General features: G+C 43.5%; 1 protein-coding gene across 8 annotated transcripts in view; it reads left to right on the top strand.

Annotated features, from left to right (window-relative positions):
* Nucleotides 1-17,676, top strand: part of LOC147012760 (uncharacterized) — a 345,711-nt gene that overhangs the window by 321,170 nt on the left and 6,865 nt on the right. For 7 of the 8 annotated variants that reach the window (XM_085853917.1, XM_085853918.1, XM_085853915.1 and 4 more), the window contains 6 exons: nucleotides 175-228; nucleotides 9,699-9,752; nucleotides 9,960-10,013; nucleotides 11,647-11,700; nucleotides 12,519-12,536; nucleotides 16,083-16,136. In XM_085853917.1, coding sequence (XP_085710043.1) covers nucleotides 175-228; nucleotides 9,699-9,752; nucleotides 9,960-10,013; nucleotides 11,647-11,700; nucleotides 12,519-12,536; nucleotides 16,083-16,136 — 288 coding nt within the window. Of the gene's footprint in view, nucleotides 1-174; nucleotides 229-9,698; nucleotides 9,753-9,959; nucleotides 10,014-11,646; nucleotides 11,701-12,518; nucleotides 12,537-13,734; nucleotides 13,776-16,082; nucleotides 16,137-17,676 lie in introns of all 8 variants that reach the window. The other variant, XM_085853922.1, reaches the window with a different exon arrangement.

Genomic DNA, 17,676 nt, shown 5'->3' with positions numbered 1-17,676 from the left:
GCATCATTTTCGCAATAACTTTATCGCTCTCACGTTTTATGATTAATGTAAGACTTTAAATTGGTCTCTTCCATTAATCTGTCACACAACACCATTATACCATTGTCTGCTGCCTATGTGCTTGTTGTGGCAGGAGAGTGATTCGTGTATTTTGTCTGTCTGTCAATGAAACAGGGCCTCCCTGGTTTGCTGGGACAAAAAGGAAAACAAGGAGCCAAAGGAGATAATGTAAGTAAGGTATATGTTTCCTGGAATAAAACTGCATATATATATATATATATATATATATATATATATATATATATATATATATATATATATATATATATATATATATATATATATATATATATATATATATATATATATATATATATACATATATATACATATATATATATATATAGCCTGGTGTGTTGGTGCAGTGGTTAGGGCAGCGGCTTGGGATCCAAAAGGTCCTGTGTTCAAGCCCCGTTGGGCCACTGAATTAATACACCAGGGGGTTGACTCAGCCTCTCATCCTTCCGAGGTCGGCGAAATGAGTACCAGTGTACTGGGCCGGTGTATAACCCTGTTAAAATAGGTGTACCATATCCCTGTGTCGTAAGAGGCGACCAGGGTTGCGTCAGGAAGGGTATCCGGCGTAAAACATGTGCCAAATCACGATGCGGATCATACGGATGATCCGCTGTGGCGACCCCTAATGGGAGCAGCCGAAAGAAGAAGAAAATATATATATAAATATATACAGTAGACTAGGCATAAGTCGGCAGCATGTAACTCGTCACTTCGCCTAAGTCGGCAGCGTCAAAAAGTCCCGAATTTATCTCATGTTAAGTCCCTATGAATAAAGGGTCATCCCTCTGTAAGTCGTCATCTCTAAGTCGTCACTTCGTCTAAGTCGTCAGATGTTGTCCGTTCCCACGTAATGGAAACTCAAGTAAATTACCACTCCTAACTCGTCACATGGAACTGCTGCCTCGTGAAAATCCCGATTTCATGGAATCGTGATGCTCGCTCATTGGTTTACACCGCCAGTGATAGGCTATTTATAACTGCATGCATGATCGCACTGCATGCAGGACAATGGCGACTAAGCGTAAGCTTACAACTAAAACCTACCAAGAAAAATAGGACATTATCCAGTTTTGCGAGGCAAACCCACTGATGAAGAAAACAGCCATAGCTGAGAAGTTGGACATCAAACGGCAGACATTGAACGATATCTTGAAGAATAAGGGCACGATGTTTGGACAAGTGGAGAAGATCGCGAGGCCGGTGGTAAGTGTGAAACGCGTGAGATGTGTGTCCTTTGAAGATGTCGATGACGCGCTCATCATCTGGTTTCGGCAAATGTCGGCTCAGCCAAATATTCGGTTGGACGGTGAAATGTTGCTGCTGAAGGCACGTAAATTCGCTGCGGACCTCGGGCATGATGATGCCGAGACCTTGCCGATGCACTGGATAGACAGATTCAAAGTGAGGTGGGGAATCGGCAAGGTCAAGAAGTGCGGCGAATCAGGCAGCGTGGATTCGGCAGTGGTGCACCACTGGAAGGATGGCAAATTGAAAGACATCTTGGAAAGGTATCAGCCTCGGGACATGTACAATGCCGATGAGACTGGGCTTTTCTGGCAGGTGCTGCCAGAAAAGTCTCTGGGGTTCGTTGGTCAATCCCATCATGGTGATAAGCAGGCGAAGTTGTTGTCTTACAGTTGTTCATTATCTTTACTTTTGATAAACTGATTCATGAATTCCATCTTTGCTTGATCACATTCCAACTCACCAATGAACCCCCACCTATGCCCCGAGGATTGTGTTTTCCTTTTGGTACAATAGCCGGCTCTCACACATACGTGTCCAGGCCACGCGCGACTTCATCCTTCACCCCACAGTCATCATGAATGTTCACATACGCGTAAGTCGTCACTTTTTTCTCGGTCCCGATGGTGACAACTTACGCCTAGTCTACTGTATGTATATATATATATATATATATATATATATATATATATATATATATATATATATATATATATATATATATATATATATATATATATATATATAGTAGTATATGCTTTCATTTTGTTTGATTTCTTCAAATATGCTCAGCATAGGAGGCAGCTCTGATTTTATGTATTTAATTTATTTCCCTGATTTAGTAACCTCCATTGCCAGATTTAGACTTGGTGAGGCCCTAAGCTTTATAAAGCTTGGAGGCCCCTCGTTAAAAAATTACACCAGAAGGTCTCGCAAAAATTGAAAACTTATATGCCTTTTAATTATTTCTCAAATCATCCAAAATTGATCTCTATTAGCCATGAACTGAATAAGTTCATCACATATTGTCTTACACAAATATGAGGAGACCCAGATCCTCTGTTTGCATATTGTTTTATGTGGTTGGAAAGAAATGGATCAAACTTAGCAATTAATTCTAACAGGCCAAGGTAGTTGACATTATCTGGCGATTTGGCGGCTTAATGGCAATTTTTCGTCATGATGGTTTCCCACACCAAGGTAGCAGTTCTTTAGACCTCATTCACACATTTTTACACGTCTTCTCACATTTTTTGAGGCCCCTGCGGATTGTGAGGCCCTAAGCTGTAGCTTGTTTGGGTTTGGCTTATACCTAAATCTGGCACTGGTAACCTCACATTCCATGTTCAAATTTTGTTAACATTTGAGAAGCTCAGACTTTGACTTTCATTTCTAATGACCTCAGGGACTGGATTTCCTTGCGGGTTTGATCCAGTCTCGCCATAACGGCTAGTCCTACTCATCAAAACACTTTACTCTTCCCGGGTAGCCATTTGGGTGCTTTCAAACCTTGGGGGCTCATCATCTGGCACAATAGCTCTATCCAATCAGCTCTCACCTAATCAATTACCCCAGGTGGCTAGGATTCCAATACATTAATGCCCATGCTCTTCCATCCAATGAAAGCTGTATAAAGCAACCAAGAAAAGCTACACAAGATAAGCCATTTGTTGTTTCAACTCCTACCCGGGTTCTGATCATGAGCATCACGAGAAAAGGATTGAGCACAGACAAACATTGCTGAGAAGGCAATGGCAAACCACCCAGTATAACCCTTTCCAATAATCTGTTTTGGCCACACCAAGGCTCTGCATCAAGTATGGTATATGAAATCAACTCAAATTGTGAGGTTTGAGGGGAACAAATTTTGTACATGTTAGGTTAGTGTGGTCTGTGTGTTCATGTCAGTTAAAAATTGGATTTTGTAACCAAGGGACCCTTCGAGTGAAGTTTTACTGTGCTCATGTATGATCAGCGGTGTAGCTGACATCGAAATTAGGGAGGAAAATCTGATTCATACCTGTCCTTTCTGTGAACCAGGCAAGGCAAGGACGTGGTCTGACGAGAAGGGATTTTGAACATTAGTGGGGCAACTTAGCTAAATATAGCATAACAATTGTGCATTTTGTGAGGAAAGCACCAAATTTGGCACACTAGTAGCCTATCATATTATGAACAGATTTGGATATTGGGCCATCTCAAAATTTTTGATGGCAGTGGAAAATGACTGCCACAGCCATCAGCGGCGGAATTTGAGATGGCCCAATATCCAAATCTGTTCATAATATGATAGGCTACTAGTGTGCCAAATTTGGTGCTTTCCTCACAAAATGCACAATTGTTATGCTAAGTTGCCCCACTACATGTCTGCTTCCCGAGTGTAGCTTTTTAAATCTCCCTGCAGCCTATGATGGTTTAAGAAGTGCCTTGATGCCACAGAAACAGTTGGTATCACTGTGGCAACACCTGCATACTGCATGAGTCCATCTCGGAGGAGGAGCGCTCAGTCGCTGTGAGTGTGGCCGAGGGGAAGGTGATAAAGTGTTGCATACTGGGGTGCGAAGACAGAAGCAAGTCAAAAGCCAGTGGGAATTGAGTACTAGCTCAATTCAAGCTGAAACCTCATATCAGAAGAGGGAGAACAGCAGCTAAGTCAAAGAGGAAAATCAATGTTCCTCTCCTTCACAGCCCAGATGTAAGAAAGCAGTTTCAGTCTGAAATCAAGCTAGCACTTCTTCTTTAATGTCCATAATTATTCCCATATTTTAGAGGGGTTGGCTAGGGGAAGCTCAGCCCAAGTCATTCATGGACTGGCTGGCCAGGCCTGATGTTTGATTATGGTTAGGGCAGGAATTCGGAATTTGGCCATGGTGCTGGCGAGAGCTCACCTCCTCTTCACGAAGGACACCATTGGATCTTTAACATTCAACAACTCGCGTCGGCAGACAGGACACCCAGTTTAACGACCATCTGATGGACAGCACACACACATTCATGAAACATCAGGATGACAGTTTATAGTTGGGCTGCGATTCAAACCCAAGCTCGACAGTTTAGAGGCAAGTGTACGTACCTCAAGGTCATCCTGCCAGCCTGAAATCAAGTGAGCACTTGATCTTTCCAAAGACGACATAAACGCTGGCAGCATCAGTGATCACTGATGTGCTCTCCAAGATGCCATATCCATTATATATATATATATATATACATATACATATATACATATATATATATACATATACATATATATATATATATATATATATATATATATATGTATATGTATATATATATATATATATGTATATATATATATGTATATATGTATATGTATATATATATATATATATATATATGTATATATATATATATATATATATATATATATATATATATATATATATATATATATATATATATATATATATATATATATATATATATATATATATATATATATATATATATATATATATATATATATATATATATATATATATATATATATATATATATATATATATATATATATATATATATATATATATATATATATATATATATATATATATATATATATATGTATATATGTATATATATATGTATATATATATATATATATGTATATATATATATATATATATGTATATATATATATATGTATATATATATATATATATATACACACAATGCCATGACAATATCACTTGGCCACCCCTCATACAAGCACACTGACTGGTTTGACAAGAATGACTCCAGCATTCAGTCACTGCGACTTACAGTCCACAATGCCAGACTTGCATGCTTGTCAAGTCCAGGGACTGATACTGCAAAGCAGAGACTCCACAGAGGCAAAATCTGTTCTTCAATGCCAGCTTCGCCACATGCAGTTCCAGCAAAGCAGATGAGCTCCAGGAACTAGTGGACAAGAACAACACAAATAGCTTCTTTGCTGTTTTGAAAACTGTCTGTGGACAAAACAGTTTGCCAACCTGTCCAGTCTTGACTGCAGATGGAAGCATACCTCTGACAGAGCAAACAGAAATTCTTGCGTGCTGGAAAAACTTTGACACTTTAACAGAAAACTTTGATGCTCTTCTCAATAAGCCCTCTACAGTAAGAGCTCGTATCCTGTAACAGGTAGACCAACATCCAAAACAGACTGTCCTCAACAACCCACCCTCTTTCCTGGAATTCTGTTATTTAGCCCATGAAGAATATAATGGCTCCTTGTTTTGATGGGATACCCTCAGAAGTCTTAAAACATGCTGACAACTCACTTGTTTGTGCTCTGCATTAGCTTTTTTTGGATTATTGGGATGCTGAAGACATACCTCAAGCTTTCAGAGATGCAATCATATTTCCAGTCTTCAAGAGGAAGGGTAATTGTCAGGACTGCAACAACTACAGAGGAATTGCACTCCTTTCCAGTGCTGGAAAAGTCCTTGGCAAAGTGCTTTTCAAAAGACTCCAGGTCATCAATATGTCTGTCTTACCTGATACAACCCAGAGTGGCCTCAGGAAATGTCACAATGCTACAGATATGATTTTTCACCCTACATCAAGTCCAGGAAAAGGCAATTAAACAAAACATGCATCTGTTGGTTATCTTTGTAGATTTTTCCAAGGCCTCTGACACTATTTGCTGTGAGGCCATGTGAAAGGTTTTTGAGAAGTTTGGGTGCCCTCCAAAGCTCATCACATTGATAGGAAAGTTCCACGAAGGCATGCAGACACAATTGGCGACACCAGCTTCAACATCCTTGCCCTTCTTGTTGTCCAGTGATATGAAGCAGGGCTGTATTTTTGCTCCAACTCTGCTTAGCATGTTCCTCTCAGCAGTCCTCAAAATATTTTCCAAGGATCTTACTGATAGTGTGTACATTGGAACTGCATGTGATGCCCATATTTTGAGGCTACACCATCTGTAAACACATCAACACCATAAAGACCCAAGTCATGTATCAACCATCACCTGCTACATTGTATCAAGAGCCAGAAGTGTTCATTAATAACTGCATGCTTAACGCTGTGCAGAAGTGCACCTGCCTTGGGACTGATCTCTTAATTCTCTTAATTCTCCAGTGACCAGTGACAATAGCCTTGATGCAGAACTATTTGCAAGGATCTCTTTTGCAGCAGTACAGATGCTTTTGGCTGCCTGAGGAAGCATTTATGCTCACAGCATGGGATTAGAACATCCACTAAGTGCAAAGTCTGCAAAGCTGTGGTGCTGCCTTGCTTCCATTACTTGGCCAAAATGTACACCTTCTACAGAAGATACGTGAAGAAGCGAGCCACGGTCCAACAACGGCAACTTCGCACAATCCTTGGCATAAAATGGTTTCACAATGTGTCAAACTCAGAGGTCCTGAAGTGTGCCAACATGCCAAGTGTATAGCAATCATTCTAATAAGACAACTGACATGGATAGCACACGACGAGGATGGATGACCTCCGAACCAATAAGTCCATATTCTGCGGGGAGCTCCATCAAGGTTCTTATTGCTGCAGTCGCACAAAGCTCCACGATAAAGACTGCTTCAAAAAACACTTGTGTGCAGCAGATATATCTCCACAAGTGGGAAGAGACTGCAGAGTGTAGGTCTGTGTGGTGTCGGGCAGTTCTCCAATGAACCTAGATTGCTGAATCCAAGCTCATCCAGTCAACAGTTTCAATCAAAATGTTTTAACTTCCTCTTTCACATATGTGGTTCTCTGTATTGTATCATAATTCACTACTCTTTTTCTTCAAGACTGTTTTCAATTCAACCTTTCCTTCATCCCGTGTCTAAAAAGTCCAACTGTTGCGATGTTTCTTTTATCCATTATCTCAATTCTCCTTTCTTGCATCTCTCACATAATGTCCTTAATCGCATCTCTGACTTAAAAAAAATTTCAATCCCAGTTTGCAATGCATGTTCGTGTTCCATCAATCGTCCCTTTTTTCCAACGTCAATGCCAATTCACCCCACCGACTTACATCTACCCCCTCCTAACCCCTCACCTGATATTCCTCCTCCTTGCCCCTCCCATCTTGCCCCACATCCTACCTCCGCTCTTAGTGCCTCTTCACTGTGTTTTGCTTCAGTATCTGCTCCTCTTCTGTTGTCCCGAAGCGTGTGGTGTTCTAACAAATGTGGGCTCCACTCTAACTTAACAGATATCTCACTCTCTCACTCAGTATGCTCTTCAACATTTCAAACATGCTCTTTCTTTCCTCTCACAACTCCCTCTCTTCCCAACCCCTCAAATCTTCTACCTCCACCTGCCTGCTCCCTTCTTCACCATACCACTACCAACTCTCATCCCTCCCCTCTCACCAGCTCTCCCATCGCCCTCCTGCCCCCTTTGCCATGCCTGCTCTCATTGTCTCCCCTCCCTCTCAAAGCAAACTTCACACTCTTCCCCTTCCAAGCTTCCCTCTCACCTTTCTCAAAAACTCCCCCTCACCCTTCTCCCTCCCCTTTCACCCTTCTCCCTCCAATCCTCCCCCCTCACTCCCACTTCTCAAAGTTTCTCCCCTCACATCCACAAATCTGCCTCCTTCCCTTGCCCTCTCTCTTCCATATCATCCCTCCACCTCCACCAATCTTCAACTTCCCTCTGCCCCCTCTCTTATTAGTTCCTCAGGGCAGCGTTCTGTGCCCTGTGCTTTTTCTGGTTTTCATCAATGATCTCTCCGACTCTCTGGGAAATCCTCTTTATCTCTTTGCTGATGACTCCACCCTCTGCCGTACCATCTGTCATCCCTCACATCAGCAAGCAGCAGCCTCTTCACTCTCTGCAGATCTGGATAAAATAACAAGCTGGTCCAACACGTGGAACATGTCTTTCAATCCTGACAAATCTCATACTCTCACTATGTCTCTGAAAGGACCGTCTGAACCCCCCCTCCCCCATCTATTTTTACAACAATCCTCTTGAAGAAGTCCTTTCATTCAAAATTTTGGGCCTCACAATCTGCCGTGATCTTTCCTGAGAAAGCCACATTTCCAAGCTGGCCTCCAAAGCCAGTCGCCATCTGGGCATCCTCCATCATGCAATGTCCTTCATTGGCATATCTGAGCTGCTGACCACATACAAAGCTTTCATCCGCAGCCTGATGGAGTACTACTCTCTCCTCTGCGCTGGTGCTCCTGCCTCTCCCTTTTCTCGGCTTCACACAGTGGAAACCAAGGCATGTAAGATCATTGGCATCTCCCACGATGAGGCTGAGTCTTTGGGTCTCTCACTCCCTCACCGCAGGCAGGTTGGCAGTCTTTCTGTCTTCTACCATCTCCTCTCTGGCCTCGCCCCCCACCCCCCCCCCCCCCGCTCTGTCTGCTATTTGTCCCGCCCATATATCCACAGGGAGCTCAAGGTCTGCCAGCAACCCCCTTCTGGTAAAATTACCAAAATCGAGAATCAATGCTCACCTTCATTCCTTCATTCATCTTTTTCCCACCTTTGGAACAAACTCCCATGCTCTCTTCAATCCCACTCTTCCCTCCAGGTCTTCAAAACAGTTGCACACCACCACCTATCCTCCCCCATCCAAAACCATGATCTTTTCTACCCCTGTTAATCCACCCTAAACCCACCTCCTTCATATTCCCTGTTTTCCTTCCTGAAAGTCCCTGTAGTGTCCATCTTGTATACCCCATGTTCCCCGCCCCATCCCTCTCCCTTCCACAGATCTCATAATGTCTCTTTTCCTCACTGGTTTGTGCTTCCCTCTCCCACCCCTCTTTTCTTCTGCTCCCCTTGTTATATGTTCTGTGTGTTAGCCCTTATATGAGCCATGACATTGTTTTTTTGTTTTTTTTTAATATACAGAGGCCAGGTGACAGAAAAGATGTTTATTAACAAGCAGAGCCACAACTCTCAGCTTTTCAGTGCAGCTGTGGTCGACAGATCTCCAACAGAATTGGACTCTACTTCCACCAACAGAAGTGCACCCACTGATCATGTATTGACACCTAATTAGCTTCAGAACCACTTCTATATTTCCCCTCGACACTGATGTCATTCTCGTTTCAAGGAAGAGCTATGCATGTATGCATAATATGAAGTATCATCAGACAATCACCCAATAACCGCTTCACATATATGGATGATCCATACTTTGTTGGAAATGGCTTGGAAAGGGGATAGACCTGGACATATTTTCCAAGTTTATCTTTTTATTATTCCACAGGATTCAGCTGGTAAATATAATTTTCCTGTTTGGATTATGGGTCTTTGACCTCCTACAAAATGTCCATGCTTGTTATCAAGTTGTAATATTTTGATGTTTGTTTTGTTATCCTGTTCTCCTTCCACTGATCATTTCACTGAAGGTCTTGGTTTGAACATCCATTGTAATTCATTCCTTGGCACATGACTATTCTCAGGGTGAAGCTGGTGAACGTGGTGTTCGTGGAATACCAGGAAAAGTGGGGGAAACGGTGAGTGGCCGAGAGAGAAACTTTATCATTCACTGGCAAAGTAAACGGAAGCTCACAACGCTGCCATTGTCAAGAGTTTCACGAAGGTTTATCTTTTACTTCTGATAAATAAAAACCAACCCTTTGGCCACTTTGATCATAAAAAATTTGTTTTATTATTTGTTGATTGGATTTATTTATTTATTGTTGTCCTTTACTGTTCTTCAGGGAGTTGAGGGACAAGAGGGAATTTCTGGAAAACCTGGACCATGGGGTCCAAAGGTTAGGATTATTCATTAATTTTTTTATTCAGACAAATATTTCCTCTTGTAAGCTCTGATGCTTCTTCATCTTCGTTCCTTTTCCTGCTTTACACTTTCGTGTCCACCAATCTGGAGTCAAGTTGCAATATCTCCAGAGAAACAATCAACTTCTTTCCTTTCTGGTTGCGTTTCAGTTGGGGGAGCAAAAAAAAACGTATTTTGTGCCAAATCTGGTGAATATGGTGGGTGGGGGACCAGTGGAACGGTGTGCTTGGACAAATTTTCTCATATGGAGAGTGCTGAATGTTCTGGCGCATTGCTGTGATGCAACATCCACAAACCTGCTTCCATTTTTCAGGCCTTTTCTATCAAACTGCATCACTCAACAATCGTTGTTCAAACGATGATCACTCAACAATACAGTTCAAACTGTATCAAAAACACAATCAACAATCGTTTTCACATTTGAGTACACCTGTCTTGCTTTCTTTGGTCAAGGTGATGACAGGGTCTTTCACTGAGATACTGACTTTGTCTCAGCGTCGTAGCCACAGACCAAACTCTCGTCACCTGTACGGGCAGGAAGTTTTCATCATTCCCTGCAAGATCAATGAGTTCCTTAGACACCGTGAGTGATGTTCCTTCTGTTCCAGAGTGAAAATCCGCAGGACAAATTTTGCCAAGAACCACCTCATTCCAAAATCTTGAGTCATAATCATTTGGCATGTCCCGTAAGAGATGCCAACTTCTTTCACCACTTCACGAATCATCATTCGTCTGTTATCACGAATCGTGTCACGAACACGAGCAACTGATTCCTCACTGTGCGAAGTTGATGGATGGCCAGAGCGTGGATCATCATCGATGGAAGTTTGGCCACTCTTAAACCGAGCAAACTACTCGAATGTTTTCAAATGGCTGAGAGCTTCATCCTCAAATGCAGTTTTTAACATTGCATAGGTTTCCATGGTAGTCTTACCGAGTTCCACACATCATTTCATGCACACACGTTGCTCCTTCAAGTCAGACATTTTACAATGTGACAGAAAATCGTCTGCACCAAACAGCATGTCACTCGAGACTAAAACAAGATGGTGGCTTCCGAGCAGAGGTTTGATGCCGACAAGTGATGCCAATGCCACTTCTTTAATCTCTATAGTAAATACTGCACTTCATTTCCCTGCAATAAATTTAGTCCCGGAACCTTTTGATCAGACCCCGTATTTTTGATCGTATTCATTCATTTGTACAGGACTTAGAACAAAAAGATATCTCAGCAATGGCATCTCTCAGATATCATTCTGGGTTTGGTTCCTGCCAAAAAAGCAGATCCAACTCTAAAAATGCGGTTATGGTTACTGATTGGGGCAAAAGTACCGCATCTTGGTGCACGTCATCGTCCTGGGAAGAACTTCAGCTGTCAATATAAGACTCCACTTGTATTCCTTTGGGCCAGTTTCATGCTCAAATGGATCCTGCCTATTGTTTTTGTAAATCATGGCATGTCGATTCAATATGGACAGGATAGACCCTTGCTTTCTTTCCTTGTTTGCATTTTCTCGTGTTGTCCTAACGACTGAAGTTTTGGTTTATGATGCTCAACTGTATGTCTCCTAAAATTAATTTCTCTTCCGATTTACTTTCATTGGCAGGGTTATCCAGGTCTGCCTGGACCCCAAGGCCAGGCTGGACCTCCTGGATTGCCGGTATGAGCACAAGACTATTCTCCTGTTCTGAACGGTTTCTTGTTTGTTTTGTGGTTATGGAAAAAAAACATTTTTGCCTTTGGCATTAAAAGAGAGATATATTAGAAAATGGTGAAGAGATGAACAAGGTACACAGACTGAAACAGTAGGTTGGTAAGGCTGCTTCTGGGAGCTCAATTGCTTGCATGTTTTGCATTGAATGATCCAATCTCTGATGCTGGAGGATGCAATGATTCTCCACCGTTCTGATGCAGTGCCAGTATCTCGGTGAACACCATCTTTCCAATGGGACTCAAAGCCGTCTGTCCCTTTTGTGTTTAACTTTTGGCTTATGAGATACGCCCCAGTGTCTTTCGAGATGATTGGACCACCTTGCATTGATACCTGGGCCAAATTACCAATTGTCTATTATAATCAGCAATATCTGCAGTAGGCAAGCCTGGTTTTGGCTTTGTGGTTCAGCTGGCTGGCTAACAATCTTCAGATCCTAAGTTTGAGCCCATGTCATGCTGTCTAAATTACACCAGGTGGGTTGATTCAGCCTGTCATCCTTCTGAGGTCAGCAAAATGAGTACCAGCTTACTGGGAAGAATGAGCCATTCGAGTATCCTGTGTCGGAGTGGTGACCCGTCCAGGATTGTGCCCCATAACCAATGGAAACCTTCTTTGACAGCCCTATTGGTCTGAAGGCATGAAAGGAGTGGCTCTTATTCTTCTTCATGATTCCCCAAATGGTCTCGTCCTTCATCTCTCGTTTTTCTTGTGTTTAACAATTATTACATCAATATCTCACTCATTTTTCTTTCTTTATTTTGCAGGGGGAATTTGGTGTAAAGGTAAGTCTGAAACAACTGAGTAATTTCTGTAATAATGATTCCCATGCGTCCATTTTCTCTAGAAGGTGTAAATTAGCCCTGTAAACAACTACATTGGTCGGTGGTAGTGTACTTACTACAGGGGGTCCTCACTATACGTCCAAGATACGTTCCAGAAAAGTTGGAATTGTAACAAAATGACAGACAGCAGGGATTTTTTCCACATAAGAATTGATGTCATTTGGAGGGATGCGTTCCGACACTTTACGTCTTATACAACACGACCCGACAAGCCGAGCAATCAAAAAATATGTATGAAACACACAAAACATGGGGAAAGATACGAAAAAATTAAACAAATTTTAAAACCCAAACTCCTTTTTATCTTACTTCCCTTAACGTTTAACTATTTTATAATGATGATTTAGCAGTCTTACAGCTTAAAAATTTCTAACCTTCTATGTCAAGCTGCTTGCATCAGTCCGTCGCCCTCGAGGTTATCCTTCCCACTCAGCAACATGGTTTCCTCCACAGACCCAGGCTCCAGCCTTTGTACCAGCACACTCATGCCGTGAAACCCGACACTCATGCTGCGACCCCCTGCAGTATTCACTCGGGATCACATGAAGAGCTCCCATAATCGCCACTCCGGCCATCATGCCGACTTCAGCCGTGCCTGCTGAATGGGCGTTACCTGAACGGCACGTCTTGCGTGCCCAATGTCATGACGTGCCGTCTGCACAGCCCTCATCGGCATTCTTTAAAATAGATCAAACGGTCGTCGGTGGCAAACCAAGATAGTGAGTGATATCGACTGGTTGTTCACCATTCTTAATACAGTGCGTGCGCTGTATACAATTGCACCGAGTTTGATTACAGCACGTGCGCTGTATACAATTGCACCGAGTTTGAAATGTCCCTGGTGTCTACCACGTCTCCGGTGTCCCGGTGTCCCCCCCCCTCCCCCATGTGCCTGTGACAGCCAATGACAGCCGTCTGGTAGATGCAGTTTCTAACCTAGACCAAAATGGCGACAATTGACGGAAATACCCGAGTATTTCAATGGAAATTTGTGAAACTAACGTGTTATACGAGGTGTGTTCAAAAAGTATCCAACCTTAATTTTTCGTGTGTAAACAAATGAAGCTAGGGAGGCGTGGTTTGGTGCACGTATGTAGGCGATCCTAATCCGTGTGCGTGAATATTTTCCTGCCTGCAGAAGCTGTCAGTCACCGACAGACCGCCGATGAGTGAGGAAGTGTAAGTGAGCACCGTCGGATTTTCGTTTTTGACAAAATGATGGATCACTGTGGCCTCATCGCCAGTGATCACTGTGTTGAAGAAGTTGGGATCGCTGTTCACAGTTTCCAGCATGTCCTGTGCGATCTCCAAACGGAGTTGCTTCTGCTCGATTGTCAGCAGGTTTGGCACGAACTTCGCTGAGATTCTCCTAAAGCCCAAATCCTCAGTCACAATGGAATGAACGGATCCAATGCTGATGCCCGTTTTTTCTCCACCCACAATATTTTTCTCCACAAACAATATTTAGAAGTGTTCACAACATGAGATGATGCAGTGCATTGTGGGGTGGAACGCTGGGAAGCTGGTACACAAAGCATTGTGGTACACAAAGCACTGCATCAGCAGCACAGCTGTGCTCCCAGCAAATTATGCTATCCGCAGCCATGTGCTGCATACTAAAAAAGAAGTCCTGATGACTTCAAGCGTACTCTGATGCATGATGTTGAACACACATGGATGTGGTTTTTCATTGGTGTAACACACACAGCACGGAGTCAGGTTGGGAAATCACGACTTTAATGGGTTTTTATTAAAACATATTTCGGGCATAACGTAACAATCGGTGGGACGAGATCGGTGCCCCCACGCAAGTCCGAGTCGTGGATGGAACCACTGCACCATCCGCATACATACATTTGGAAAATATCCACATATGTTCAGAAAAACAAAATGCTGCAGCGGAATTTATCATGTTCATTCTGGCAAAAAAAAATCCCTGAAAAACCACCATGTTAAAAAAAAAAATCTCACACTCTCACTATGTCTCTCCGAAAGGACCATCAGGAAAACACCCCCATCGACTTTCTCAACAATCCTCTTCAAGAAGTCCTTTCATTTCAAGCTTTTACATCTCACTATCTGCCATGATCTTTCCTGGGAAAGCCACATTTCCAAACTGGCCTCCAAAGCCAGTCGCCAACTGGGCATCCTCCGTCATGCAAAGTCCTTCCTTGGCACAACTGAGTTCCTGACCACATGCAAAGCTTTCCTCTGCAGCCTGATGGAGTGCTGCTCTCCCCTCTGGGCCGGTGCTCCCGCCTCACCTTTCTCAGCTTCACACTGTGGAAACCAAGGTATTTAGACTTGTTGGTCTCTCCTGCGATGAAGCTGAGTTTTTGGGTCTCTCACCGCAGGAAGGTTGGTGGTCTTTGTCTTCTACCATCTCCTGTCTGGCCTCCACCCCCCCCACGCCTATCCCTCCCCACTCTGTCACTGATCTGTCCCCCTCTCTCCCCCCCCCCCATTTCCATAGGGCACCAAGGTCCACCAGCAACCCCTTTCTGGTGAAACTATCAAAATCAAGATTCACTGCTCACCTTCACTCTTTCATTCCTCTTTTTCCCACCTCTGAAACAAACTCCCACACTCTCTTCCCTCCAGGTCTTCAAAACAGCTGTTCACAACCATCTCATATCTTCCCCCATCGAAAACCACAATCTTTTCTACCCTTGTTAATCTACCTCAAACCCACCTTCAAATTCCCCGCTTTACTTCCTCAAAGTCTCTGTTGTGTCCATCTTGTTTACCCCATGTTCCCCGCCCCATCCCTCTCCCTTCCACATATCTCCTAATGTCTCTGCTCCCTACTGTTTTGTGTTTCCCTCTCCCACCCCTCTTGTCTCCTGCTCCCTTTGTTTTACGTTCTGTGTACGCCACAACAATGTATACAAAAAAAACATTTGTGTTCTACAGTATTCAAAATATAGAATGGAATTGAAATTGAGTTGTTCCTCGATCATAGACCAACGTCTGTAGACAAACAGACTGATTGAACCAATAGCTGAACACTGCTTTGTGCATGGGGTAATAATGGAATAACTTTTAAAAGATTAAGGAGCCAGCAGCCCTGAGGCACAGGAACAGACAATGGTTGATGTCAGAGTGAAACGGGTGAGGGAATGGACAGGAGAGTCAGATGAGACATTTCATGCAATTTCTCCAGCTGCAAACTGGACTGTTCCATTCACATGTATAGTGGGAGTGACATGTCTTATTTTTTTTGTCTTAGTCCAAGATGGAGCATGTCTTATTTTTACTCGTTGGCCTCGTAAGACGTGACCTGCTGCAACGATCATAGAGGGTCTTGAAATTCCCACTTCGAGGCAGATGTGTATTACGCGTCAATCACAGATGGGAGGTTCAACTTGCTAATTGAGATCGGTTGTTGAAACAAGCTTCTTTTTATCTTCACATTGCACACCATCATTTAGGGTCATGGTTTGTACAAATAAATGCAGTCACTCATCATATACCTCTGCTTTGCAGGGAAAGAAGGGTACTGTTGGAGCAGCAGGTCCGAAAGGACTTCCAGGTCCTCCGGTCAGTAAAGTGACGGTTAAGCATTACCAAGAATTGTTCAAATTTCCTGCATTTATAGGACTTAATTGGTGTGCATGTTTCGATAGAAATCAGATGGCAGTTGGTTGTATGTTTAACCAGGAATCAGACAGGATTAATCCTCTTTTCTATGCTCTTCAACATCCTTTTTGCTAGATCCTCTCATGCCCCCTTTAACCAAATGCCTTTGCTGTTATAGCTTGCTGTAGCTGTGTCCAATGATAATTGAGGTAACACCGGTCAATGAGCGTATTATGAGACAAAGGATTCGTCACTCCTTGGGTGTCATTTCCCTGATCTCTGTATATGCTCCGACTGAGGCGAGTGATGTCACCGTGAAGGACACATTCCATGCCACGCTCGAGTCTGTGGTTGATAAATGCCACAGGCGAGATACTCTTCTAGTCTTGGGGGATTTCAATGCATTGACTGGAACTGATAAGGATGGTTATGAGACGTGTGTTGGTCCCCATGGGTCTGGAACTGCGAACCAGAACTGCAAGAAGTCATGGACTTAAGGTGGCTGGTTCATAGATTCAGCACCGACAGGCTCATCGCTGGACTTGGTATTCCAACGCTGGCGGTGTGGCAAAGGAGACTGACCATGTGCTCGTTGATGGTCGCTGGAGGATTATCCAGAACTGCAGGGTCTATCGGAGTGCTCAGTTCGTCAATACTGACCAGAGGCTTGTTGTAGCAACTCTGAAGTTACAGCTTAAATTCGGGAGAATGGTACCATCCCAGCCGAGGCTGGATGTTTGCAAGCTAAATGATGAGAGGGTAGCTGAGGAGTTTGCGAACAGGGTGAGTGGAGATTTGGGGGGTCTGGGTGCTTTGGGGGATCCTGAAGAGTTGTTGAGTGCCTTCAAGACCACCATCCTTGATGTTGCCGGAAGATGTGTTGGAACTCATCGGAGGGCGAAGAAGAATTTTATCTCTCAAGGGACACTGGATACCATTGCCCAGAGTCGCAGGGCCAGGCTGAATGGCAGAGCTGAGCTGTTCAGGGAGCTGAGACGCACGTGCATTTAGGGTGGACAAGGAGGCCTACGTGCGAGGAATCTGTGGGAGGGTAGAGAGGGTGGTGGGCTCTTGACAGAGGAGTCTGAAGTGAAGGCCTGCTGGGCCGGTTACTTTGAGTGGCTGTACCAGGCTGATCCACCAGCGGTCGAGTTGGATGTCAGGGGTGTTACAATCCCTTTTGCTAACCCTCCAACAAACTGTGGTCCACCTTCGTTTGTGGAAACACGGGCTGCGGTGAACCGGTTGAAATGGGGTAAAGCTCCAGGGATCTGTGGCATTCATGCTGAACCTCTCAAGGCTGATGGAACACAGGCATCATCCCAACTGACTGGAAGAGGGGCCTTGTTGTCCCTCTCTGGAAAGGGAAGGGTGATCGCCAAGACTGCAACAACTACCGAGGGGTGATGCTGCTCTCAGTGCCGGGCAAGGTCTTTGCTCGGATAATTCTTGATATGGTTTGCCACCATCTGCTTGAGCACCAGCGTCCAGAGCAGTCAGG

This window comes from Eptatretus burgeri, chromosome 14 (assembly GCF_056783735.1).
Source record: "Eptatretus burgeri isolate ZD-2024b chromosome 14, Ebu_testis_v1, whole genome shotgun sequence".
NCBI classification, from domain to species: domain Eukaryota; kingdom Metazoa; phylum Chordata; class Myxini; order Myxiniformes; family Myxinidae; genus Eptatretus; species Eptatretus burgeri.
This window is presented reverse-complemented; position numbering and strand designations above follow the sequence as displayed.